Raw genomic sequence first — 27,283 nt, 5'->3', positions numbered from 1 at the left:
GGGATATCCAGAAATGAGGCTACTTCCCCACAGAGCTCACTGTCTGTTGGGGAAACAGACATAAACCAAATAATTGCACAAATACATACAAAATGCACATGGTGATAGGTGCTGTGAAGGAAGGTCGCACAGAGCTGTGTGAGCATGTAACCAGGGATCTGCCTTATCTCCAGGGTCAGATGGGCTCCCTGGACAGGGTGGTACTCCAGCTAAGATCTAAGGGGTGGGCGGGAGTTAAAAAGGGAAAGGACTTGAGAGGTCATGAGAAGAGGGGCGAGGATCGAGCAGACAGTCCTCCAGACAGAGAGAACACATGTGCAACGACCATAATGCTCAGGTACTTTTGTTGGCTTTTTCCAAGAGTGACCACTGAGGAACTGGGAGACTTTCAGATTAAATCACACTATGAAAATGAATTGGAGTCATACTAGCAAATAAGAAGACACGCATTTCACAAGCATTTGTACTTTTTTCCCCAGGTATGAAGTACTCCTTAAGTCCTGACAACTACCCTAAAGATGGAATTATGAATATGGCAACTTTTCTACGGGGCTTTGAAGAAAAGGGGATAAAGAACGACAGACCTGAGGACCAGTTGAGTAAAGAGAAAAAGAAAATTCTGTTCTCCTTCTGTGAGGTGTGCAACATCCAGCTGAACTCTGCAGCCCAGGCCCAGGTCCATTACAATGGCAAATCCCACCGCAAACGTGTCAAGCAGCTGAGTGATGGGCAGCCCCCGCCCCCAGCCCAGGGCTCAGGGCCACTGCTGGCCAGCCCTAGCACCAACAACAGCGCAGGTAGGTGGGAGCGCCGGGGCTCCGTTTACCTGGGAGAAATGCTTTTGTTCTAGAAAATGGAGGATTTAGAGCAAGGCTTATCTTTTACCTTTAAACGACCACCACAGTAATATGTATACTTTCCCTACAGGTAAAATCCAAGATCTGTTTGTTACTTCTCAGTATACATTTTTTGTTATTATTTATACATATTAGATTAGACAAATGTATGTATTTATATGTATTTTTGTTGGTGGTGCCGTCGAGTCAATTCTGACTGCTAGTGACCCTGTATACATCAGGGCGGAACGCTGCCTGGTCTTTTTGCACCATCCTCCCATCTTCTGGTGCTGTATCAGACAAGGCTCCGCTTCTCTTCACAGGGTAGTCATGGCCAGGTTTTTTGGAAGTTGGTGGCTGGGTCCTTCTTCCTAGTCTGTCTTAGTCTGGAAGCTCCGCTGAAACCTGTCCACCATAGGTGACCCTGCTGGTATTTGAAATACTGGTGGCATAGCTTTCAGCATCACAGCAACACGCAGCTGCCACAATGTGACAACCAACAGACAGGAGTTGTGGTTCCCTGACCAGGAAACAAAACTGGGTTTGTTTGATGGTGAGAGCACCAAATCTTAATCACTAGCCCACTAAGGCTGACTATATTTATATGTAAAAACACAAAATTTTATATATTATGCCATCGACTTGGTCCTGTATCCCTACAGTGCGTGAACATTTCCTAATGTATTTTAAAATGGATTAGTGATGTCACGTTTTTCCCCTCTCTGCAAAATGAAGCTTTCTTGGATTTCCTTCGTCTGCTTTCTGTTGGGTAGCGTATTACTTGATAGTATGTAAAAAGCTACAGCTTTGTTTGTAACATCCCATGATGCAGGAAAGGAGCATTCATCTTGGGTGTTAGAGTTGTTACACTCTTTCAGGGAGTTGGCAGTAGCCTGCCCCTGCCGGTGGTGTTCTAACGATAGGAACAGGCATTGCCACAACCAGTGAGACTTGCCTCTGGGCTCTGGCACCTCCACAAGCACTTTCTCTCGCCTCTCACCGCTTCCTGTGGGCTGAGTAGAGCCAGAGGCTTAGGAATTTCCACGTTCCTGTTTCTGCCCTAAATTCTAAACAGTCTTTCAAATCCTTTATGTTATCCTTAGGCAGCCCTTCTTCCTCCACATTACTGGTCATTGGGTATCTTCACTGTGACACAACTAAAGAAAAATGTGAAGTTGACTGTTAGCCATGGTGAAGAATTCTGCAGAAAGGGGGCCTCCTGCCCAGGTTTACGTGGGAGGACAAGATAAACCTCCTCCTAAACGTGGTGGGAGAGCTCCAGATTCCACTCTTGCAAGTGTTGGCTCTGGTCATGAGGCTTCAACCTGAAGGGCGATGAGGCAGGGCAGCCATTTGTGGGAATTTCACTGTGTTCTGTTGCATATTTTTTGATTTTGTAAAGTTATACTATGATCCATCTTAAGCTCCAGCGAAAATTGTTTGCGTGTGCTGTAAATAATTAATCTTTATATTTCAAGCTAAACTTAACTACTTTTTACCCAGTATATAATTTAATTTCATTATTTTCCCTCAAGCAATACTTATTCTGTGCAAGAACTCAAAGGAACCTATAGGATATAAGATACATACTTATTATAATAATGAAAAATTACTTTTCCATTTTGTATTTGTTTATTGTGATAATAGTTACAGATGCATTAATGTACTGTATTTACATATTAAATGTATAGCTGGTGTTAGGTTAAAAACTAATTACTGTTTTATGTCTAAATCAGAGCGTAAACAACCCTAAGTAAAGGTTTGAATGGCATCTGTTAGAATCCAAATATCTGTGCCTAAATTGAGGTTAACCTGTGGCTTCTAATAAGTAGTACAATTAGTAGCTAACATTAATAGAACATTTTCTATGGGCCATATTCTGGTCCTAAGAACTTCATAGGAAGTTTCTCGTTTAATTCTCTCATCACCCCTGAGGTGGGTACTATGATTATCCGTAATTTACAGACTAGGAATGGAAACACACAGAGAGAAAATAATTTGTCCAGGTTTATACAGCACGGAAATGGCAGATCCAGAGTCCCAACCATATTTAATAGTGAAGCCATTATTCTTCATCACTGCTTTGCTGCTGTCACCTCTCATGTAATAATAGCCCTCGAGTTAAATTCAGACCTATGTGCTGTAATGGATTTGTGGTCACGAATGGTTGTTTTTATGGTGAATTATCTCACTTTGATGGTTTTGGAAACAGACAGGTCAAGCTCCAATTCATAAATTTCTCCATTGTTCTCCCATGCTAATGAAATGAGCTGGCTGACATAAAATAAATTTAGCTAAGACATACACAGAATAGTATGGATATATGCTATATGTAACACAAAGCTCATCATTTAGTATAACACAATGTATTAATATATAGGAAAATGGGTAAGAAAACAAGACAGCTTTTCAAGTTGTACATTAGGCATAAAGGACAATTTTCATATACTGATAATATAGTCAGTGACCTATTCTCAAAAGAGTTGGAGTTAGCACATGATGAAGGCAAGTCACTTAACCTCTGAAAGTGGTTAGCATTAATCCTCTCATCGGAAAACAAAAGTAGGTATAATAATGTCTCCTTCTCTTTGAAACAGAAATTAAAACATAGATGTATGTACAAAGATGATTATGGTGTGATTTATAATTCCAAAATATTAGATGTATCCTGAATGTCCAATAGGAGAAAGGTTAAATAAATTATAGTACGTTTATAAGATGAATGATAGAAACCGTAGTCATTAAAAATTATATTTCTGAAGAATACCTAATGGCAGGGAAACTCTCCATGATCTCATGCTAATGAAACAGCGGGAACTAAAGTGGAATAGACCTTAGTGCTGCTGCGTGTGCATGTGCACAGCGTCTACCGTGTAGCGTCTCTGCTTAGCGAGGAGTGAGCCTGACGTGGTTTTATTTTTTCTAGTCCCTTTCTTCAGTTTTGATGTATCAAATGTCTGTTTCCTTCAGGGTAGCAGCTCCCTTTACACCTTCTCAGCCCATAACTTCTCACTTTTGTATATTCAGAGGGACTCTTTGATTTAGAGGATTCAGTTCTATTTAAAAAACATCCATCTCATAGAAGAATTAAGATTTGGCTAGAAGGATGCTTAGAGTGGAGGATGGGGCACAGTCAGCTCTCAGGCTACCCCTCCCTTGGTCTGCCCTTCTGCGCAGGTAGTGGAGAATCATGGAGGGATGGAGGTGTGCTTACCTCACAGCCTTGGCAAGGTGGCAATGCTATTCTTAGTAGGTGATTACTACACTGGTTGTCTCTGTGGGCCACAGGTGCTCCTAACAGACCCCGTGGATGAAGAGCCTGAAATGGTCTCTTACACATTGAGGGTCCCTCAGATTTAGCTACGTCTTCCAGCTTACCCTCAGTTGGTGGCAAAAGGCCCCATTCCAGAACCGTGTGTAGCAGTCCTTTCAAGATTGTGTCTTCTGTTCTCATCTGTGTACCAATTCTTGGGGCTTGAGGGCATGTACAGAGTCTATCTGACAACTAACATTCCTCTTGAAAACCTGGAGCTGCTGGGAGCTCAGGCAGGTAGACATGGAGCAGGGTATGTGGGCTTCTCCACATTTCTTTTCCCTGCTTAGTTACCACAGGTGACACTGGCAGGTCCACTGACAAAGCAGCTACCTAATCAGGGAGCAAAATGCCAGTCTCCCTTTTTCACCCCTTGCTTGGCTTTAAGGAGTGTTATTGGCTGAATTGTGTCCCTCCAAAAGAACATATGTCGGAGTCCTAATCCCCAATACCTCAGAATGTGACCTTACATTGAGACAGAGTCTTGATAGAGGAAATTAAGTTAAAATGAGGTCATTAGGGTTGACCCTAATCCAATATGACTGGTGTCCTTATAAACAGGGGAAATTTGGACAGAGATGCACATAGAGGGAAAATGATATGAAGAGACAGATGGGAAAAAGGGCCATCTACATGCCAAGGAGAGAGTTTCAGAACAGATCCTTCTCTCACAGTCCTCAGAAGGAACCAACCCTATCACCACCTTGATTTCGGAATTCTAGCTCCAGAACTGTGAGGTGACAAATTTCTGTTTTAGACACCCAGTTTGTGGGACTTTGTTACAACAGTATTAGCAAACTAATACAGGGAGGAAAAGAGTAGCTCATTTCCTCCCCAAAGGGGGAAAGATGGGTGGTAGAGTCAGCCATCCAATAACTGCTAATTGAAGAGGTAACTCGCCTCCTCTCTGTCAGTCTTAAATTGTTGGGGTTGGCAAGGGTGGGAGTGGGGTGCACAGGGTAGTGGTTGAGACTTGAGCTGTTCCTCTGAGTAAGAAGTGACTGAGCCCTAACCACTGTCGGTTCTTCCACTAACCTCAGACTTCAGGGTAGCTAGAGGACCTTTAGATCTCAGTTCTGTAATAACAGGAAGATTCTTAAAGGGCACCTTAAAACTATTCTGCTGTGTGTGTGTGTGTGTGTGTGTGTGTCTCAAAGTACATCAGTCCCCTTGTTTGTGGGGGATACGTTCCAAGACCCCAGGGGATGCCTGAAACCATGGATAGTACTGAACCCTATATATACATATATATATATACAGACATACCTATGATAAAGTTTCATTTGTAAATTAGACACCATAAGAGATTAACAATAACTAATAATAAAATAGAACAATTATAACAAAATACTGTAATAAAAGTTACCATAGATCTTAGCAACCTTAGCATATGATTTTTTTTCCTTCCTCATTAAGTCGAGAATTTTCAACTTTTCACTTAAAGGAAGCACTGTATGGATTCTCTTTGGCTTATCTGAATGGCCAACATCACTACTCTCGTGCTTTGGGCCATTATTAAATAAAATAAGGGTTACTTGAACACAAGCACTGCCATCCCATGACAGTCGATCTGATAACTGAGATGGCTACTCAGTGATTAATGGGCATGTGAGCAGCACATACAGCATGGATAGGCTGGACGAAGGGATGATTCATGTTCTGGGTGGGACAGAGAGGGACAGCATGAGTTTCATCAGACTACTCAGAACGGCATGCAATTTAAAACTTATGAATTATTTCTGGAATTTTCCATTTAATATTTTTGGACTGTGGTGGATCATGGGTAACTGAAACCACAGAAAGTGAAGCTGCAGACAAGGGGGAACTACCGTACCAATGTAATTTTTTTCCTACGAGAGGGAGTTGTGATGAGTAGCAGCAAGATCCCTTTCCCAGCACTCTCCCTTGCTAAACATCGTAAGACCCTCTGGGCTGCAAAATGAGACTCAGAGGGAAAGCAGCAGAGCTTAGATAACTCGCTCTGTGTGTGGAGGATCACCACTCCTTTCCCCATCCAATCCTAAGGGGTGGGTGGAAATAACAGGAACCACAAATGAGTCTTGGCTTCAGACAAAGTAGTGGCATGCTTCCATCCCTCCAAGGATCTACAAAGACAGTAAGATCCCAGTGTACCTGGCCCCTAGCAAGGGTGGGCAGATGGATCCGAGACAGCCTCCTGATTTCCTGTGGGTTTAGTGAGCACAGAAGCTGCTGTGTGAGCCTGGTTACCTCCGAGGGGCATCTGAGAGGAACAGGAAGTGGCTTTTCCTGCAGCCTGGATTGGAGCAGTGGCAGGAAAATGTTCCCATGTGTCATGAGTGAAGTGCACACCTCCCTAAAGATCACTCATAGTCGGGAACAAGGGAACCCTCCATAGTATGGGCATGAGCTGATAACCAAATACCAGACAGAAATAGGAGTGTCTCAGCAGATACTTGTGTGCAGAAATGGCAGCCAGGCCATAAACTCTCCTATCTGGGCCTTGGCACCACATAAGCTCATGAGCCCCCTCTGCGCCCCACGCCAAATCTGGATGCAACTCTGGGGAAAGAGTAAGTTTCCATTACCACGTGGGGTGGAGTTTGTATGAGACAAAGGAATTTATCGTTAGCAGGTTTGCCTTTAAAGATTGGCTAAAGTTTTTCAAATAGAAAGGAAATAATAAAAGAATGAAACTTGGAGCTTTAGAGAGGAAGAAAATAATGGAAAAAGCAGAAATATAGGTATAGATAATAACCTATCTGTATTAGTCAAGGTTCTCCAGAGAAACACAATCAATAGAATGTATATGTGTATGTGTGTATGTATACATATATAATAAAAAATATTTATTATGAGGAATTGGCCCACACATTTGTGGAGGCTGACAAGTTCTAAGGTCTCTACTCAGAAAGCTAGAGACCCAGGAGAGCTGATGGTGTAGTTCCCATCTAAAGGTTGGTAGGCTCAAGACCCAGGAAGAGCCAATGTTTCAGTTCAAGTCAGAAAGCAGGGAAAAATTGATGTCCCAGATCGAAGGCAGGCAGGCAGGAGGAATTCCCTCTTATTCAGAGGGGTCGGCCTTTTGTTCTATTCAGGCCTGTAACTGATTGGATGAAGCCCACCCACATTAGGAAGAGCAATCTGCTTTACTCAGTCAATAGATTTAAATGTGAAACTCATCCAAAAACAAACTCGCAGAAACACCCAGAATGATGTCTGACTAAATATCAGGGCGCCCTGTGGTCCAGTCAAGTTGACACATAAAATTAATCCTCACACTATCCTTTTCTGCATGCATTTTATAAATCATATTTGATGATTGAAACAAAAATTATAACCATCTGATACTCAAGACAATGATATTTAAAAGTAAGGAAGTTAAAGAAAACTTAATGGAAGTAAGGTTTCTGTACTTCACTTGAAGTAGCTAAATGGTGATACCAGTAGATTGTCATAAGTCACATGTGTAGATTGTAATGCCCATAGCAACCACTCTGAAAATTATACAAAGAGAGACAATCAAAAAGAATATAAATATATCAAGATGGAGTCCTAAGAAAGTGTTCAAGTAACCCAGAGAATGGCAATAGAAGAGGAACAGAGAAAGGAGAACCAGAGGAAACAAATGAGAAAGTGGAAGATATAAGCACTAACATGTTAATAATTACCTTAAATGTAAATGACCCAAATATACCAATCAAAGGACAGGGATTTTTAGAGTGTATTAAAAAAATTACCCAACTATATACTGCCTACAAGAAACTCACTTTACAGTCAATGACATAAGTAGGTTGAAAGTAAAATGATAACAAGGAATGTCCCAGGGGCCAGCCTGGTGACACAGCAATTAAGATCACAGATTCCTCTTTGGTGGCCTGGGGTTCACCAGTGCAGACCTAGGCACCACTTGGCAAGCCATGCTGTGGCAGGCATCCCACATGTAAAATAGAGGAAGATGGGCATGGATGTTAGCTCAGGGCCAGTCTTCCTCAGCAAAAAGAGGAGGATTGGAGGCAGATGTTAGCTCAGGGCTAATCTTCCTCCAAAAAAAAAAAAAAGGACTATGCCGTGCAAACAGTAATCAACAACAACAAAAAGGGCAGGAGTACCTATATTAATATCTGATGAGGTAGACTTCAGAGTGAAGACAATTACCAGAGACAAAGAGAGACATTACATTGTGATAAAAGGTTCAATCCACCAGGAACACATAATGATCCTAAATGTTCATGCGCCAAACAACAGAGTCTCAAAATATATGAAGCAAAAGCAGATACAGCTGAAAGAAGAAATAGGTAAATCCACAATTACAGTTGAAGACTTCAACATCCCCATCTCAGAAACTGATAAAATTACTAGACAGAAAATCAGCAAGGATTTAGAAGATCTGAAAGCACAATCAATCAATAGGATTTAATTAATTTACATAAAACTCCACCTAACAACAGTAGAACACATGTTTTTTTTCAAGAGTCCATGGAACTCTAACCAAGAGAGACCATATTCAAGACCATGAAACAAACCTCAACACATTTAAAAGAATTATGATCATACACAGTATGTTCTCTGACCATAACAAAATTAAACTAGAAGCCAATAATAGAAAAATGACAGGAAAATTAAACAACATATCTCTTAATCCAAGAATCAAGGGGCAAGTCTCAAAGGAAATAAAAAAGACATAGAACTTAATGAAAATGAAAACACAACATATCAAAAGATGTGGGATGTAACTAAAATAGTGCTGAGAAAGAAATTTATAGCACTGAAGGTCTCCAATAAATAAGTCCCTATGTCAAGAAGCTGGAAAAAGAAAAGTAAATCCAAAGCAAGCAGAAAGAAAGAAATGATAAAAATCGAGAGCTTCTGCTATGAAAATAGGAAACAATAGAGAAAAATCAATGAAACAAAAAGCTGATTCTTTGAAACAAATCAATGGAAATTTATAAGCCTCTAGCGAGAGGTGAAAAGAAAGAATACACAAATGGAATAGGTAATATTACTACAGAACTTGCAGCAATTAAAAATATAATAAGCAAATACTACAAACTTATATTCATAAATTTGATAACTTAGAAGAATGAACCAGTTCCTCAGAAGCCAGGAAATACTAAAGTTCTACCAAGATAAAATAGACAATCTGAATAAGCTTATAGCCATCAAATAAATTGAATTCATAATTACAAAAGTCCCCAAAAATAAATTTCTGGATCCATATGGTGTACTAGAGAATTGTACCAAGCATTTAAAGAAAAATTAACATCAGTTTTACGTAATTCCTTCCAGAAAATAGAAGAGGAACAAATACTTCCCAACTTATTTTATGAGTCAGTATTACCCTGATACCAAAACCAGACAAAGACAATATAAAAAAAGGAAAACTACAGACTAATCTCTCTCATGAACTTAGACTCAAAAATTCTCAATAAAATACAAACAAACTGATTCCAGTGATGTATGAAACAAATTATACACCATGACAAAGTTGAATTTACTTCAGATTTGCAAAACTGGTTCAACAATTGAAAATCAATAATTATAATCTACCATACAAATTGCTAAAGAAGAAAAATCATATGATCATATCAATTGATCTAGGAAAAGCATTTGAGAAAACCCAACACTCACTTATGATAAAAACTCTCAGCAAGGTAGAAATAGAGAATTACGTAGATTTAGTAAAGAGCACCCACAAGAAGTCTACAGCTATCATCACACTTAATGGTGAAAATACTTTTCTCTAAGGTCAACAGCAAAGTAAGGATGTTCACTTTCACCTCTCTTATTCAGCATTGTACTGGTAGCTCTAGCCACTGTGATAAGGCAAGAATAAATAAATAAAAGACATACAAATTGGAAAGGAGGAAATAAAAGTCTCTCTCTTTGCAGATGACATGGTCTACGTATAAATCCCAAAGAATCTACAAAAGAAGTCATAGAACTAATGTGTAAGTTTACCAAGTTTGCAGGATAGAGGATGAACACACATAAATCAGTTTTATATCTATATGCTAAAAATGAACACATGGAAACCAAAATTTTAAAACAGTATCATTTACAATCACTCCCAATAAAATGAAATACCTAGAATATACACTTAAAAAAACATGTACAGGATCTGCATGCTGAAAAATTACAAAATGCTAAGGAAAGAAACCAAAGAAGACCTATATAAATGGAGAGACATCTCATATTCATGCAATGGAAAACTCAACGTAGTTAAGATGTCAATTCTCTGTAGACTGATCTATAAGTTCCAGGCAATTCCTATCAAAACCCCAGTGAGATTTTTTGTAGAAATAGACAAGCTTGTTCTAAAATTATATGAAAAAGCACAGGCCTTAGAAGAACTAAAACAGTCTTGACAAAGAAGAATAAAGTGGGAAGACTCTCTACCCAATGTCAGATCTTACTATATAGCTAACTTAACTGAGACAGGGCTGTTTTAGTGGAGGTATAGACACATAAATCAATGGAAAAGAGTAGAGAATCCGGAAACAGACCCACACACATATGCTCAGTTGATTTTTGACAAAGGTGCAAAGTAATTCAATGGAAGAAAGATAGCCTTTTCAACAAATGGTGCTGAAGATATTGGACATCTATAGGCCAAAAAAAAAAAAAAAAAAACCCACAGAGAACTTTGAACTAGACCTCATACCATACACAAAAATTAACCCAAAATAGATTACAGATTTAAATGGAAAACATAAAAATATAGAAGAAAATGTCTAGGACCTAGGGCAAGGCAAAGAGTTCTGACTTGATACCAAAAGCATGATCCATAAAAGGAAAATTGATAAATTGGACCTCATTCAAAATTAAAAACTTTTCCTTTGTGAAATATCATGTGAAGAGAATGAAAATAAATATAAGCTACGAATGATGGAAAATATTTGCAAACCACATGTCCAACAAGGACTAGTGTGTAGAATATATAAAGAACTCTAAAAACTCAAGAGTAAAAATGAAATCCAACAGTCCAATTATCAAATGGCCCAAAATAGGAAGAGATATTTCACTGAGGAGGATGTACAGGTGACAAATAAGTGCATAAAAAGATATTCAACATCGTTAGTCATCAGGAAAATGAAAAAGAAAACCACAATGAGATTTCACTATATACCTATCGAATAACGAAAGTAAGAAGTAGTGACAACACCAAATGTTGGCTAGAATGATGAGAAAATGTATTATGCATACGTTGTTGATGGGAATGTAAAATAGTACAACCACTCTAGAAAATACTTGGGCAATTTCTCATAAAACTAAACATGTAATGACCATTTGACCCAGCAATTATACTCTCGGGAATTTATTCCAGAGAAATGAAAACATGTTCCCACAAAAATTTGTGCGTGAATGTTCATTGCAGCATTATTTGTAATAGCCAAAAACTATACACAACTCTGTATTAGTTTCCTAAGTCTGCTGTGACAAATTACCACAAACTTGGTGGCCTGAAACAACAGAGATGTCTTCTCTCGAAGCCTAGCAGTCTGCAGTTTGGCAGGGCTGCGCTCCCTCCCGGGGCACCGTTCCTTGCCTCCTTCACCTTCTGGTGGCCGCCCTGGCACTCCTGGGCTGTGGCTGCATCACTCCCATCTCTGCCTCCACCTTCAGACCACCTTCTCCCACGTCCGTGTCTTTTCCTCTTCTGTCTTGTTTCCGACCTCCCTCTGCTTCTCTCTTGTAAGGACACTTGGCTTTGGATTTAGGCCCCCCCCCCCCCCAGATAATCCAAGATTATCTCCTCATCTCAAGATCTTTAACTTAGTCTCATCTGCAAAGATCCTTTTTCCAAATAAGGTCACATTCACAGGTTCCCAGGATTTGACATGGATATCCCTTTTTTTGAGGAAGATTAGGCCTGAGCTAACATCCATGCCTATCTTCCTCTACTTTATATGTGGGACGCCTGCAATAGCATAGCTTGATAAGGGGTGTGTAGGTCTGCACCTGGGATCCAAACCAGTGAACCCCGGGCTGCCAAAGAAGAGCACGCAAACTTAAGCTCTATGCCAGTGGGCCAGCCCTGACATGGATATCTTTTGAGGGTGAATTCTTAAACTAACTGTGGTACATCGATATCCTTAGAATACTAGTCAAATAATAAAAATGAATGAACTACTGACACTCTTAACAAGTTGGTTGATTCTCTAAGGAATTATGCTAAGTGAAAAAAGTCAGTCTCACAAGGTTGCATGCTGTCTGTTTCCATTTGTATAACACTTTTGAAATGATAAAATTTTAGAACTGGAGGACAAATTAGTGGTTGCAAGGGGCTAGGGATGGGGACAGATGCCAGGAGGGAAGTTGGTGTGGTTATGAAAGGTCCACATGAGGGACCCTGTAGCAGCAGATACACAAACCTGCACAGGTCACACACACACACATACAAATGAATACAAGTAAAACTGGGGAAATGTTCTGAATAAGATTGGTGGCTTATATCAATGTCAACATCTTGACAGTGGTACTATTCTATAGTTTTAAAAAATGTTGCCATCATTGAAAGCTGGCTACAGGGATTCAAGGGAACTCTCTGTATTATTTGTTACAATCGCCTGTGAATCTCTAATTAATCTCAATAAAAATTTCAATTAAAATTCATAATAGAGCCCAGCCCCTGGCGTACTAGTTAAAGTTCTGTGCTCTCAGCTTTGGCAGCCTGGGTTCGCGGGTTCAGATCTTGGGCGCAGACCTATTCCACTCACCAGCCATGCTGTGGAGATGTCCTACTTCCAAAAGAAAATAGAGGAAGATAGACACAGATGTTAGCTCAGGGCTAGTCTTCCTCAGGAAAAAAAAAAATCAAAATAAAGGTGACCACTTAAAATGCCCATCTTCTAATAGCATTATCAGAGATGATAAAGAACACAAATTTGGGGGTTTTGCTTCTTAAAAATTATCAAGTATCTACTTTAGAGATTAATAAAATGTGTTCTATTTTCTTAAGTGTCAAGAGAAGAGAGATATCTACATAAATGAATGACAATATGATATGCTAAAAACAATGATAGATCCACATATAAGGTATATGTGGCACAGAGAAAAGGATGGTTAACTTTATAAAGGTCAGGGAAGGCTTCCTAGAGGAGGTGATATTTGAGATGAATATTCAAAGATGAGTTTCAAGTTATTCAAGGAAAAACAACATTTCAGGCAGAGGGGAGAGCAGTGCACATGCATGGAGGAATCAATTATAGTTTATTATTACTGGAGTGAAGGATGATTGGGGAAAAGGAGGAAGATTCCTCTGGCAAAGTAGAAAGGAGCTAGGACAGAAAGAAGAGTCTTCCTTGCCCTTTGGCAACAGAAGTGTAAGAAAAATACAGCTGCCCAAACATACATGTAAAAAAATATCAGCGACAGCTGCTGGAATTCACAGCTCTCACAAGTTCTCTTTCTATCCACTCTGGTTTATGTCAACCAGCAGCCTCCCCGTCAAGTCCAGACATCCCCGCTTAGGTGTTGCTTCCCAGGATATCACATGACTGCACAGAGATGATTTTCCGTGGCCTACATACAGCTTCTCAAGTCCAGATAAAATTGACCACAGTTATTCTCTATGTAGGGTGGCTAATGAGCCTCATCCTGCCATCTGCTATCAAAGGCTGAGATCTATTCTTTATCCTGGCTGCCCACTGCTGTAATATTTCCCCTCCAGCCCTATGCCATTCACCATTCTCATTTTCTGAGGTGGATCTGTACTCAAGAAATTTAAAGCAATTGATGTGCGATGACTGATAATCGAACCGAGTGGTCCTCAACATTTAGCATGCATCAGAATCACCTGGAGGATGTGTTCAAATGCAGATTGCTGGGCTCCATCCCCCGACTTTCTGATTCAGTAGGCCTGGGGTGGGGGTGGGGGTGAGGGGCTGAGAATTTACATTTCTAACAAGTTCCCAGAGGATGTGGAAGTTCCTGGTCTTTGAGAACACCAAGCTAACCAATTGAGGAGGATTTATACCCAGAAAAGGAGCTTCTTACCTTAAATAAATTTGTAATTGGGAATTGGCCAGGAAGGAGAAACGTGGCCTTCTCGGGATCCTTGTCTTCCCCTAGGGCATTCACTCACTCGTGGACAGAGAGGGATGATGTCATGGGAATAGAGTGACAGCCCCCCATACCCGTCAACCAATCCCCACCCCTAATCCCAGCATCCCTGGGAACTTTACAAGCAACTCTGCACCTCCTACAGTATTATAAATACAGTGAAGGCAGACCGAAAGGCTGTGGTTAAGTGGATGACTGACGCCTTAGTTTGTGCCAATATTGTGCTAAGAGGGTCATCTCATTTGAATCCTCACAACAGATTGACGAGGAAGGTACTGCTATTATGTACAATGAGAATGAGGAAGAAAGAGGTGAGATAACAGCTAGAAGAGGCAAGGCTGGGATTTGGAGCAAGTCAGTCTAACCTGTGGCCTGATTCCTCACCATGGTGTTATTGCCTTCCATCTATGGATATAAGTTGGGTGGGGCAGAAATTGCCTGGTTTATGCTTATTGATTCCTGCTCCATCAGTGTACCTGATGTGGAAGTTGAATCAGAAACAGAGACTTAAGTTCTCTCTGGATGCAGCCTGTTTGTGTGGTCAGACTGGCTTTTTCTGTTCAGAGGCTTTCCCCTCATATCAGTCAGTGATACGTGATGCTCTGTACCCTTCCCTTCCCATCAGAAGCAGGCAGCTCACCAGATAGAGTAATAAATGTTAATTTTACATCTTATTCTCCTTATATCCTCAAGGAACGTTTGTGCCTATCATGGAGAATCAAGTCACCCCAAGTATGATGATGGGGAGGACTGATTTTATTCTGGAGATTTTGAGATCCATATTTCCTCAGAATGAGGAGGGCTGTCTCGTAGAGGGTGACCTCTGATCCTGCCCTTGGCAGTGGTTTGCCACAAATAATGTTTAGAACTATGAAAGGTAAGGGCAAGAGCTTGGAGTTTCTGCTGAATTGTCGTAAGGGAGACACATCTGTACTTGATTTGAGGAGTCAAAAACCCCCTCCTTGATTGGAGGTTATCATGAAAGACTGAAATAATGACTTTAGGCCTCAAATCCCAACAAGATAAGTATGATTATCCTCACATTGTAGATAAGGAAGGAGAATGAGAGTGATTGAGAGGCCTTTCCGAAGGCCACACAGAGATTCCAAGTTCAGGATCTGTCTCACGGTCTACATTATCTCTCATTACCTCTCATAACTTTTTACAACAAATTCTTCACAAAGTAAAAATGCAAAGAATTCAGGACTATTTCCTTATTATCAGTGTTTGGTTTTTCCAGTTACATACTGACTAACATGCCCATTTTCTCTCTCACCTTCAATTAATTCCAAAAGAATTTCTAATCTCATTGAGGTTAAGCTTTTAAGACTAAACAGCAGTTAGTCAAGTAAAGAAAGTGGAGAAAAGTGATTCGAAGGGAGTAAAGAGAAGGTGTAATATCTGAAACTGAGAAAGAGCTTGACATGTACAAAAAGCTGAGATGTCTGTGGCTGAAACTGAGTGAGAGAATTAGAAAGACGGACAGGAGAATTTGGGAAGGAAGCAGAAGCCTTTAGAAATTTTTTTAAAATTTTATTTTAATCATGATTCTGTGGGTCAGACATTGGGGCTGAGCTCAGCTAGGTGGTTTTTGTCCTGGACTCACACAGCTGCAGGCAACAGGCACATCAACTGGGTTGGAAGTTCTAAGTTGGCCTTACACACGTGTCTGGCATTTGGTGGTGGCTGTAGGCTGAACTGCTCTTGCCAGTAGACTGTCCTCTTCAAGGAGGTTACAGAGGTCATAGAACAGCAAGAGGGGAAGCTGCAACCACTCGGTTCCGTTGGTCAGAACTAGTCACAAGACCAGTCCAAATTCAAGTGATGGAAAAATAGGCTCTGCCTCTTGATGCGAGAAGTGGCATCTTTTATTTGGCCTTAGGAATTTTGAACTGAGTTTGAGTAGATTGTGAGTTGAGGACAATTTAGGGGCAGAGTGGAGAGGATAAGGATGATAAAACCAGGGGATTTTGCAGCAGGAAGTAGAGGTAATGGTTTGGAGGTGTGAATGGAGAGCAAGATTGTAACATGGGTTGTCAGTTGGAGCATCATGTAGCATGTTCTTTTCTCTATTGCCATTTTCTGTCCTTCTCTTTGATGCCTCTTGGATCCTTCAGGATTCTCAGCTTTTTATTTTCCCCTGTCACTTCTGAGGAGAGTCTTATTTTCATTCCTATTATCCATTCAAGGAACAGCTTCTAGGGTCAGCACCATGATAGATAGGTAGTATGACTATTGAAATATGTGTGTGTGTTTTTAAATACATAGGCCAGATTTCTCATATTCCATCTCATTTATATTTAAAATGTAAAATTTGTGCTCAAAGACATTTTCTCAGACATGTTTGAACTTTAGAAATTAAACTTGAAACTGCAACACTATAGCATGGCCACGAGATGGTGCCACAAGCATATTGAAAGTAAGATATTTCCCTCATTCCAAATCCCACATTTTGCTGGAATTTATTAGTGAGAATGGAAAGCAAAGAAATACTCATAAAGGGGTGAGGATATGTGTGGTGGGTAAGAGTGTGTAGGCAGGAGCATGCTTATTCGACAGACTTTTTAAGCATCTTCTATGCATTAAGCACAATCTATAGGGAAGATATTGGGATATATGTGTGTGTGTGTGAGCATGTGAAAGAGAGAGAAAGGACTATGGGGAAAATTTTTCTCCAGTTTTCAGGAACAAAAATTACTATTTAAGTATTTTAATATTGCCCCCATTTGTGAAAAATTGTAGTCCATTTAAGAGATATTAGATATGAACATAAATAGTTAATGAACAAACAGGTTGGTGTGATAGATACTGAGAAAGGGCTAGAATTCATCAATATGATAATGTCTTTTACTTTTTCAGTAAAAACATATGGTTTTAAATGCTTGCTTTTTCTTCATTTTTGATGAGTCAGTTTGCCATTTATCATCTAACCGGGAAACATTTTGTAAAGTACAAGTACCACTGTGAAAGCATAACAACTCATTGATAAAGGACCAGTGAGTTTCTACCAGTAAGGGCTCTAGGTAAATAAAGCATTTCATTTTAGAGGCTGGTGGGTTAAGTTATTTAAAATTCACTTATTTCCTTAATTATTAGTCCATAAAAATCTTTTCATGGAATGATACTTATATAGACCATTCATTAGATAGTGCCCATATGACTTCCTATAGTTTTCCACGAAGGGACAGACACAGACGGGGAAAATGTCTTGGTCAGAATATGCCAGATTGGTCCTTGAAAAGAGGGCATGTGATTTCCTTGGTATAAATCTCAGATCCCTATGAGAGAGTCCAGGAATTGTCTTTTACTTGGAATAATTCAGACCCAGTGATGATACAGTAGAAGGATATTGATATACATTTCCAACTCTGTAAGTTTCCAAGTAGTTTTCAAAATTCTATTTTTATGTTTCCAAATAAGAATAGAGTTAGTGCCGCACATCCATATTCCCTAGGCTAATTTAATTGAGGTTTATATTGTAGGGCTTATTGAGGTTGAGGTTTCTTATGAATGAGGGTAGAACAATTTGGAAATAGGACAGAGGCTGAAGTTCTAACTCCAACTCCCCAAAATGCTTGGAGATAGAGCCCCAGCCATTTTGGATGCTGTCAGAAATCTAGAACTACACCAAAGGTACAACTGAAAAAGTCATTCTAGAACAACTACGTATTCTGTGCATGTGGTTTAAAAATGTTAAACAAGAATGTCAATTATATAAACACAGATCTCAAAGGAATCGATATATAAAGGAGTTTGAATGGAAATTTCAAAAAACAAAAGAATTAGGGGCTGGCCCCGTGGCCTAGTGGTTAAGTTCATGTGCTCCGCTGCAGGCGGCCCAGTGTTTCGTTGGTTCGAATCCTGGGCGTGGACATGGCACTGCTCATCAAACCACGCTGAGGCAGCATCCCACATGCCACAACTAGAAGGACCCACAATGAAGAATATACAACTGTGTACCGGGGGCTTTGGGGAGAAAAAGGATAAAATAAAAAATCTTTAAAAGAACAAAAAAACCCACAAAAGAATTAAAAGGAGTGTTTGGCCCTTTTCTGGTGAAGGACAAATAGACTTTGGATTTAAGAATGCTTTGGACTATGAACTTTTACATAAATCCTATGTATTAACAGATAAATCTTCCTTCATATCAAGTCTTGGTGTTTTTCTTGAGGAAGATTAGCCCTGAGCTAGCATCTGCCACTAATCCTCCTCTTTTTTCCTGAGGAAGACTAGCCCTCAGCTAACATCCGTGCCCATCTCTACTTTATATGTGGGATGCCTGCCACACCATGGCTTGCCAAGTGGTGCATAGGTCTGCACCCAGTATCCGAACCGGTGGACCCTGGGCTGCCGAAGAGGAATGTGCGAACTTAACGGCTGCACCACCAGGCCAGCGCCTCAAGTCTTGGTGTTTAAAAACCAAGTACTGACACCTTTCAGTGTGGAAACTGAATCTTAGGCAATTATAGTAAGTGTTTGGGTGGCTGAGTGATTTGAATCATCAAAGGCACACTTAAAATCTTGGTGTTTTTTTTAGAAGTGTTACCTATTTTAAACTCATCTAGGGAAAAAGGCTTTTGGTAGCTGGCTCAATAGGAATTTAAAATTAGTGAATTTAGTTTCTCCCTATGAGATGAATGTGTTGTCTTCCTGACTGACCAACTTTCTTCTCACAGAAATTCTACTCTCATACCTTGACAGCATCACAGCCAAGGAGACTGCTAAACATTGTTCCAAGTTAGGCATTGCTGTGTGGAATGTTACAACTGACCAGGGGATTGGTGTTCATCCTTGGCACTTATGGTTTTTCTGGAGCTGGTTCTTCCGGTAGCTGTGAATCATGGTGGGCTGGTTATTGTAGTATGTTTATGGGCTGTGTGTGATGGCATTCACCTCTTGTTGACCTACTTCATTTCAAGAGGCTGTCCTCTGGTAAGCCTGCATTGTAACCCAGAGATCCTGGCCTGTAGATGCTGGAAGTTAATCTGTTCTTATGTAGACATGATGTAAAAGCTATGAGGAGATGTGGATTTTGATCCTGGGGAGTTATCCACTCTATGGGATAGTCAGTTACTTTTAGAAGCTGCCATAATTCTGTCAAACCACCAGGGTACTGGTGGTTTTCAGTTGTTAAAGAAAGTATTCACCAAATTGTGTTGTACTGTCAAAGTGAATTAATGTAGTTTCCTTCTTCACGTGGAAAATGACTTCATGATCATATTCTAGATACTAAGATTAAAGCCACACGTTCCACTATACTTTGTACAGAGAATAGGAAGACCAGTGTTCTCATAAACGCCTCTGGGAGGCCTCCCCATTGCAAGTCTGGGCCCCAAAAAGCACTCAAGAAACACTTTTATTTTGGAGGAGAGTGCTTATAGTTTTTAATTTTTTAAAGAAAAAATTTGTATATTTAAGGTGATGCTTTGATATACAGAGTGAATGATTACAGTCAAGCTAATTAACACACCCATCTCATCATATAATCACCATTTTTGTCTGTATGTGTGGTAAGAGTACCTGAAATCTACTTTATTCGCAAATTTCCAGCATTCAATGCAGTATTGTTTACTCTAGACATCATGCTGTACCTTAGATTGCTAGACTTATTCATCCTGCGTAACTGCAACTTTGTAGCCTTTGACCAACGTCTCTTAGAAGATGGTGAATGTTTATAGGCCCAAAGTCTTAAGTCTCATATCAACACTTTTCTATGTTAACGTTCTTTAATGTACTTACTTCAAAAAGCATTTACTTGGGAAATGCATTCATAGGAAAACTCCAAGTAAACACAACGTAATATTCATGTTTCTTGGGAATAATCTTTTAAAAAATTGGTTTTAAAGTTAAACAGTTTGAATATCAATGGTAAAGAACATAACTACATTTTTTTTCTACAAGTGATTTTGAAGAATTCCTACATCAAATAGTATACAGCATATAAAAATAAAATACAGCCCTTTACTTTATAAGGTAGTTTATTTTTTTGTTTCTGCCATTCTCACATGTGATGTTTAACATCATTGATGTTTTGTTTTGGGGTATAATGAGAAGAGGGTGAGATAACCCAATGTTTTATGCCTCATTCTGAAAATACATTTTTCCTTTTAAAATTTCCTTTTGAAAATTATCAAGTGGTTGCTAAAAGAAATATTTATGTCAAGTGCCTTTTACATTACTGGGTATAAAGTAGGTGATCAATGAGTGGTCGATATTATTATCATTATGTTTTATTTTCCTGACGCAATAATTCTGAATGGCTTCTTCTTGCCTTCCATTCCCATGCCCTAGTTTTGCCATCTTGCATTATCGCCACATCTCTGCTCTACTGTGTGTCTCAGTCTTCATAGCACCTTCTTTCGTACTTTTTGCCCATCCTATAAAGCAATGTTAATCTCCAAATCTCTTACCCAAGCAAGAGAACACTTCCTTAGGTACCATTTTCCAATCCATAGCCTTGTAACATTTAGGTAAACCTTTCTACAGGTCCACAATCTCTTACCTACAATTCCTGAAATCCATGAAAATAAGAAGGTTTTGTAATGCATATTGATGGCAAAATCTGACCTGAACTGATGTGAGGTTAATAATAGTCTTCATTTATCCCATCAAGTATGAATATGCACATGTTTTACTGAAGAAGTGTTAGTGTGTCTAGTTATAGAGTGTTGCCCCAGACGCCACTGGAGGCATTATATAACTCATGGTGTATGCAGAGTTCTCCTTCTAAAATCAGAAAACATTTGAATTCTGAAGTGCATCTGGCACCACAGGTTTTAGATAAGTGATTGAGGACCTATAATCAAATATTACGGTTTCTTTTTAAACTTTTATCTTATTAGTAGGGAGCTGCCTATATGGGAAGAGTTTTAGGTACGTAATCTCTCATGGACGATTTTCTAAGACAAGAAAAGTACAGAGAGAGAGAACACTGAGCAATTGCTGAATCAGTCAGTAATGGCCAAAGCCAATGTTCGTAATACATTCAAATGTCGTCCTAGGGGCTTCATGAGGCACAAAACGAATGGAGTTCAGGCAGCGAAGGTAACTACAAAGGATAAGTGCATTCTTCCGTGATGTCGGTATACACACACACACACACACACACACACACACACTTGCCTGTGTGTATATCCACTCATGCATTTCTATAACTGTCTCCAAGGAAAGGTGTCTAATTAGCAGACTGTAAGGTGTCAACTCTACACATAGGGACATGATGAGGATACCCATGGGAGTGCCATGTTTAACATTGCTCTAGAATGCTGTGTTATGTGAACGTATGTTGTTGCATATTGCTTTCTTTTATACAGATGTTTTAGACTGTAGACTCTACTAAATGTGGCACCTAAGAGATAGCAGTGTTACTAGAACTGAACACGGTCATTTACAGAAGATCCTCAAATTAGGAATTGCCTTTCAATAAAGGCAATTTGCTCTGCCTTTAGAGTTTCACTGAGAACCTAAAACCCACTAAAAAAATCTGCATAGTACCTTAAATGTGTGCTTTATTAATGCTGCCTACTAGGAATTTCTTCCACTTATTTTTGTGATTTTTTGATAAATGTTTTATGTCCTTTTTGCTTTGCACTTTGCATCCACACATCAAAGCTCTACATCTTGTGATCTCAAATCATTGCTGCAACTTTCTGGGCTATAGCTACCTTGTGCCTTTTTAAGACTATGTCAACTGGCTCTTGCCTCTTATATTTCAGTAACAAAAGAGGAAAATTGGTGAAAGGTAAAGGTAGAAATCTGGGGGTGGCTGGGATGGGGATATATGGATCTAATGAGCTATAGACTTTTTAAAAATAATAAACAGTCAAAGACTATGATGTTAAATATATTCTCTACCTTGTATGTTTATTTTCTTGTGACACAGAATACATTTAAATCTTTATTGTTTAAGAATTTGTCTTAGAGTAAAATTGGTAATATTTTGCCCTGGTGCTAGCATAGCCCTGCACATTTTTACTGTCATTATTATTTTAATTTAAAAACAGGCACTTAGGGGTTAAAGGATATTTAACTTGCTCTTTAATGGACATCTGTGTCAAATATATGGAAATTTGGGGTTTATAATTATAACAGCCTCTAGTGATTTCATTTGTCTATGGAGAGGTCCCAGGAACCTACAGCTATTTTGATTTTTGCAGCTTTTATCATAAGTCCTTATAATATAGACTGCTGATTTCTTCTCTGTATCCTGCTCATTGTTGAAAAGCCAGAGCTATTTTTAACATTTACACAATTTCAATAGATGATTCTTCATTCCATAAGGTTTGGTGCTAAATCTGTGGAGCCTTTCATAATCATATCCTTTTTGTGGTTTGCTTGAATTTGATCACAGTGGCTGATTTCATGCATTGATAATGAAGGCTTAGGTTGCCTGTTTCTCGGCATAAATCCACCTCAGACTTGTAGGTTGACAGTGCTTCTGGTTTCAGCACACATGGAGATATAGAATTGAAATTGCTCTGCTTTCTTTACAAATGACTCAGAGTGTGCTTGTCCTTCCCTAAAATGTTGCCAGCGTGTAAAGGATTTTCAATGAGCAGTGCAATAAGCCAGCATCTGGGAAGGTTCGGAGCTGCACTGATATAGCGTGCACTGTCACACACATAATCAGAGCCGAAGCCAAGTCTCGGTAGCACCGTGCTTTACACTGGTCACATCCTGGAAGTTTTGTTTATCCAACTTGGTTGCTCTTGAAGCTGGTGAAAGCCCTGCCAGGATGTGGAGTGGACTTCCTAGCAGAGGTGAGCATTTTTATTCTGAAACTTGGATGTTGGGATCTGGGCTGGCAGTAACACATTCTTTTGTATGCTGTGTTGAACCCTGTAGAGTTATCAATTGTGTGTATCACGTTGCGCTGACAGATCCAAAGGGACAACACTGAAGAGCAAGATATATGATTCTTTAATTTTATTGGGAAGTGAACTCCTTCAGTGGGTTTGATAGCATTCTTTTCTTTCTGTGCTAGCTGTTTGCCGAGGACATCTTACCAGTAGGTGACTTCCTTTGCATTTTAAACATTCAGAACAAGTCAGTGATATTATGTGATTTGCTATCATTACTGAAAGTAGGAAATTAGCAGTGTTATTATGTGCTTCAAGTATATAAAAAAGGCTATGAACTAAATGTACTTTGTAGAATCTTTGACATGAAAAATATATAGAAGGAAATAAGTGGTGTTTATGAGATAACTAAGAAAGTAAGGAAATGGATTACATACTGGAGTTGACACCTTGTTAAGCTTGATTTAATTGTTAACAATTAAAAGTTATGACCTGTCGTGCACTGGACAACCTATAATAATTGCTTTCTAGAGATGGTAGACTGCATGAGAGAAGGAGAAAATTAGCAACATTTCTTCATAAAGCGTTTTAATTAGACGTGACGTTTTAAATGTAGCAGACTTCATCATTTAAATGTAAATAAAGTACTGACACTCACCTGGGATGTTAAATTACTAGATCATCATGCCCAGAAAGATCTGATGTGGCATTATAAGTGTAGAGTATTTGAAAGCCAACTAGATAAGGGCAAGCTCAAAGTTAGCCTCCGAGTAGATGGAGTCCTATTGCTCAGGCTTGCTTATGCTCTTCTAAACTCTAATTCCTGCACGATGAGAAGCTGTTTCTAAAGAAGAAAGGACTGTGAGAGTTATGATGTATTCAAATAGCGGTGTGCGTATTAAGTGCATGTTTAGTATGTTAGGTCTGCAGAGAAATCTATTTTTATTTGATTGGAAGCTCACATGGCACATGGGGTGTATATATATATATATATGTGCATGTGTGTGTGTATGTATGTGTTTTTCCTGCTAAATTTATTTGAGGCAGCAGTTTTATAGCTTTCAGCTCTAAAGTTATAGATAGGTGTGTATTTTCTTGACAGAAGATTCGAGAACCCCGTTTACTGCCGGTACATGTAAAGCTTGGCTAAGCAGACGCATCAGGAGTAAGCCATTTGTGTTAGCCAATCTGTCTCAGCAAGTCCCAGGGCCACTATCTTGCTAGAAGCCACTGTGTGCTTTTGAAAGCATGAAATTAGTTTTATACTGAGCACATGGTTTCTCATTTAGCAGCTCTTTTTATGGTAATGGTCAATTTATGGTTCACTGCCAGAATTTCGGTGTTCTGTCAAAGCTGATAGCTTGTGCTAAGGTGTCTCCATGAGATAAATTTTTTAAAAGTGGAGGTGGGGGAACCTAATTAGACCCTCAAGAAGAGATTCTTGCCTTTTACCTAGTCTACTTTCTGAATGCATTATCATTTGTCCAAAGTTCCTTTATATTGTTTAGTCTAGGACCTACAGGCTTAAAGTTGCTAACATTTACCACTCTAGACCTTACTTGATGTTGATGTAGGACATCAAAGAGCTATTTTCTTAAATGTAAAGTATCTGTTCGTCTTTTTGCAATGCATTTGTAGAAAACTACTCTATTAGTGCTGATCATATTGTGCAATTCATCATTAGGCTTAGCTACTTGTTTGGTGATATGTCCTAGAGCGCCCACTGTAGGAGAGAGTACAAGGCTTTTGTAGATTTTATAGTTGATATAAACTAACCATACTTTATAATATATATATGTGCTATGAGGAGAGCTGGTTAAGGAATAAAATTAAACAGTCTGAAGATGGATTAAAAATGTTGAAAAATGTCTTCTTTCATACAACTGTCTCATCTTGAAAAGTAAAAGCTCTCAAATGCTAAAATTATAGAAATATTAAAAATAGTTTTTATTTGTTTCCACACAGTGATAATAGATGAAATGCAGTTGTAAATGTTGTAAGAATGATTTCCTTAGCTTTCTCTTTCCATCAGAAAATAACCCTTGTTGAAAGTTTTGCTGGTCATAATGCATTTTGAAATAGAGGTGATCAAAATTAACTACCAGGACGTTTGATGAAGTATTTATTCACGTGTTTATTCTTTGCATGGTAATAATGGATATATACAGGTGGATTAGGGTGCATGTTGGAATGGTGCTATTATACTTTTTCTTTCATGTGGCTTTGACAATGGAACTGAAAACACTTCTGAAATCTTGAATTTCCTGATTGTTTTTTCTTGTTAATCCCTGGATCTTTGCCTAGGTTAAGTGATTTCGTATGATCAAGGATTCCAGGTAAAATGGTATTTATTGAAATGCAAGGATATAATATGTGCCATTATAATTAGAAGATTTTTCTGTTTTTAGATGAAGCATAATTTAAAAAAATCTTTTTTCAGTTCTTTTGGGAATGTCATGTCACAAGTCATCATCAGATTGTCTGGGGAATTTTGTTTTAGATTTTGCCTTACAAATAAGTATCTCCTATTTCTCACTTTCCTAAAGCCCATGAAACAAATTGGGTTTATGGGTTGAGAATTAGAAGGTTAGAAGGTCATTGAGATTTTCTCTTTGAAATTTCTTAGGATGTACTGTTTAGTAACTGAAACCTTTAAAGAAGTTTTAGAATGTCAGAATTCTCTTAGAATAGTGAGACTTGTCTTATTACGTAGATCATAGAAAATTCACAAGAGGAAGCAAGGGGTAATTTAGTGTATCTGCCTGAAGTCTTAGCAGCAATTTCTCTTTCACAAGAAGAAGGATTTAGAAAGTTTTTATGAAGATGAGAGATTGATGAATCTCAGTGATTAACCTGTGTCTTTTCACTTTTATATTGAGATAGGAATCCTGAGTTTCCTTCAGCAGATTTTAAAAATGATTAGTTATGAAATGTAGCAGATGCAGTAAACCTGCTTTAACTGAGAAACATGATTGCCAAATCAAAGTACTTGCCAAGTTCATTGGGCTTTCCACTGTTTACTTTCGATGATTAGTGTGCGCTATTTGTATAGTTTGTAGTTTGTTTTGAGGTATGTTGCTGTAGTGATGAATAATTTTTAGTGTAAGTATGTCCTATGCACAAAATTCGAATTCAAGAATGTCCCAGCTGAAATGCAAATTTGACTGGATATCCTGTATTTAATATGGAAACCCTACCTGGTTTCTAAGTAAGAAGGTGAGCCTCCAATAATTACCTGGGAAATTGGGTCTGCCAAAGCCAAAATGGAGGCTTCACATTCCTGTAAAAGCAATCAGTTTCTACTGTTAGAGTTTATGCCTGGAAACTCCTATGATAAGAAAGTTTCCATTTGAGAAACAAAATGGCATAAAAAAATAGGATTGATGGAGCAGAAATTATGAGTAAGGATATGAAAGCCTTCTGTAATTACTGAGATAAAACAATAAAGGCAGCACCTTAAATAATAGCTGTCGGTAACATTTTAAATAAATAATAAAGAGAATTATATAATTAATTTCCAATTGTTATCTCTTGCCAACTAGATCATTTTCAGGATTGTCGTCCCTCAACATGTTTGAGATGCTTATAAATTAATTTGTTTTGTTGTAGTTAACACGCATAATGAGAGGTCCTTCCCTCAATGCCCTGCTCTACCTCTCCATGTGGACTTTATTAAAATATTCATTGTCTTTTTGATCTTAAGACTCACATTTTTGACTCCCACTTCCTAGGTTTCTCAGAGAGGCAGAGTAACTGGCAAACTTGACTTAGAAGAAAATTTATGGAATCCTTTAATTATTCAATGCAACATAGTTGAGTAAAATAGAATAGAAACAATATTTATTGTTTACCTACTAAGCACCTCATACAAAATCAAAATATTTATAAGCAGGTTTTGTTGAATTCTCAAAACTTTATAATATATTAATGTAATACCCATTGTATAGATCTTAAGCTATCTATCAAAAACCTCTCCCCAGCCCAGAGTTACTCCAAGTTTACTCTCACTAGAAGAGAGTAGAACATTCTATCTTGGCTCTGAATGTCACTCTTACTTGTCTGGGCAACCTTCCCACATGAGAATAAAGGAATAAAAGTTCATTTTTCTTCATTTCCCCTAAGGCTGTATTGTAAAATCCTCTTTGCTCACACAGCCTTCTGCATTAGCTTTCTTCTCTCCTCTTACTTCCTAACATGTCCCTCCACACGCTATTTTTGTAAATATTCCCAACAGGAATGACTAGACATCAGTGTATAATTTGATTCTCAAAATGAGAAAAAATATATAGTGA

General features: G+C 38.8%; 1 protein-coding gene across 15 annotated transcripts in view; it reads left to right on the top strand.

Moving 5' to 3' along the window:
* The window catches only part of ZNF385B (zinc finger protein 385B), a 385,687-nt gene that overhangs the window by 84,541 nt on the left and 273,863 nt on the right, over positions 1–27,283 (top strand). For 13 of the 15 annotated variants that reach the window (XM_070581599.1, XM_070581604.1, XM_070581606.1 and 10 more), the window contains one exon: positions 480–797. In XM_070581599.1, the coding sequence (XP_070437700.1) occupies positions 482–797 (316 nt within the window). In that variant the 5' untranslated portion in view covers positions 480–481. Of the gene's footprint in view, positions 1–479; positions 798–22,329; positions 22,953–27,283 lie in introns of those variants that run through there. The other 2 variants (XM_070581610.1, XM_070581607.1) reach the window with 2 other exon arrangements.

Source organism: Equus przewalskii, chromosome 17, assembly GCF_037783145.1.
Source record: "Equus przewalskii isolate Varuska chromosome 17, EquPr2, whole genome shotgun sequence".
NCBI classification, from domain to species: domain Eukaryota; kingdom Metazoa; phylum Chordata; class Mammalia; order Perissodactyla; family Equidae; genus Equus; species Equus przewalskii.
Note: the sequence above shows the minus strand (reverse complement) of the source record. Positions and strands in the feature narration are given on the sequence as shown.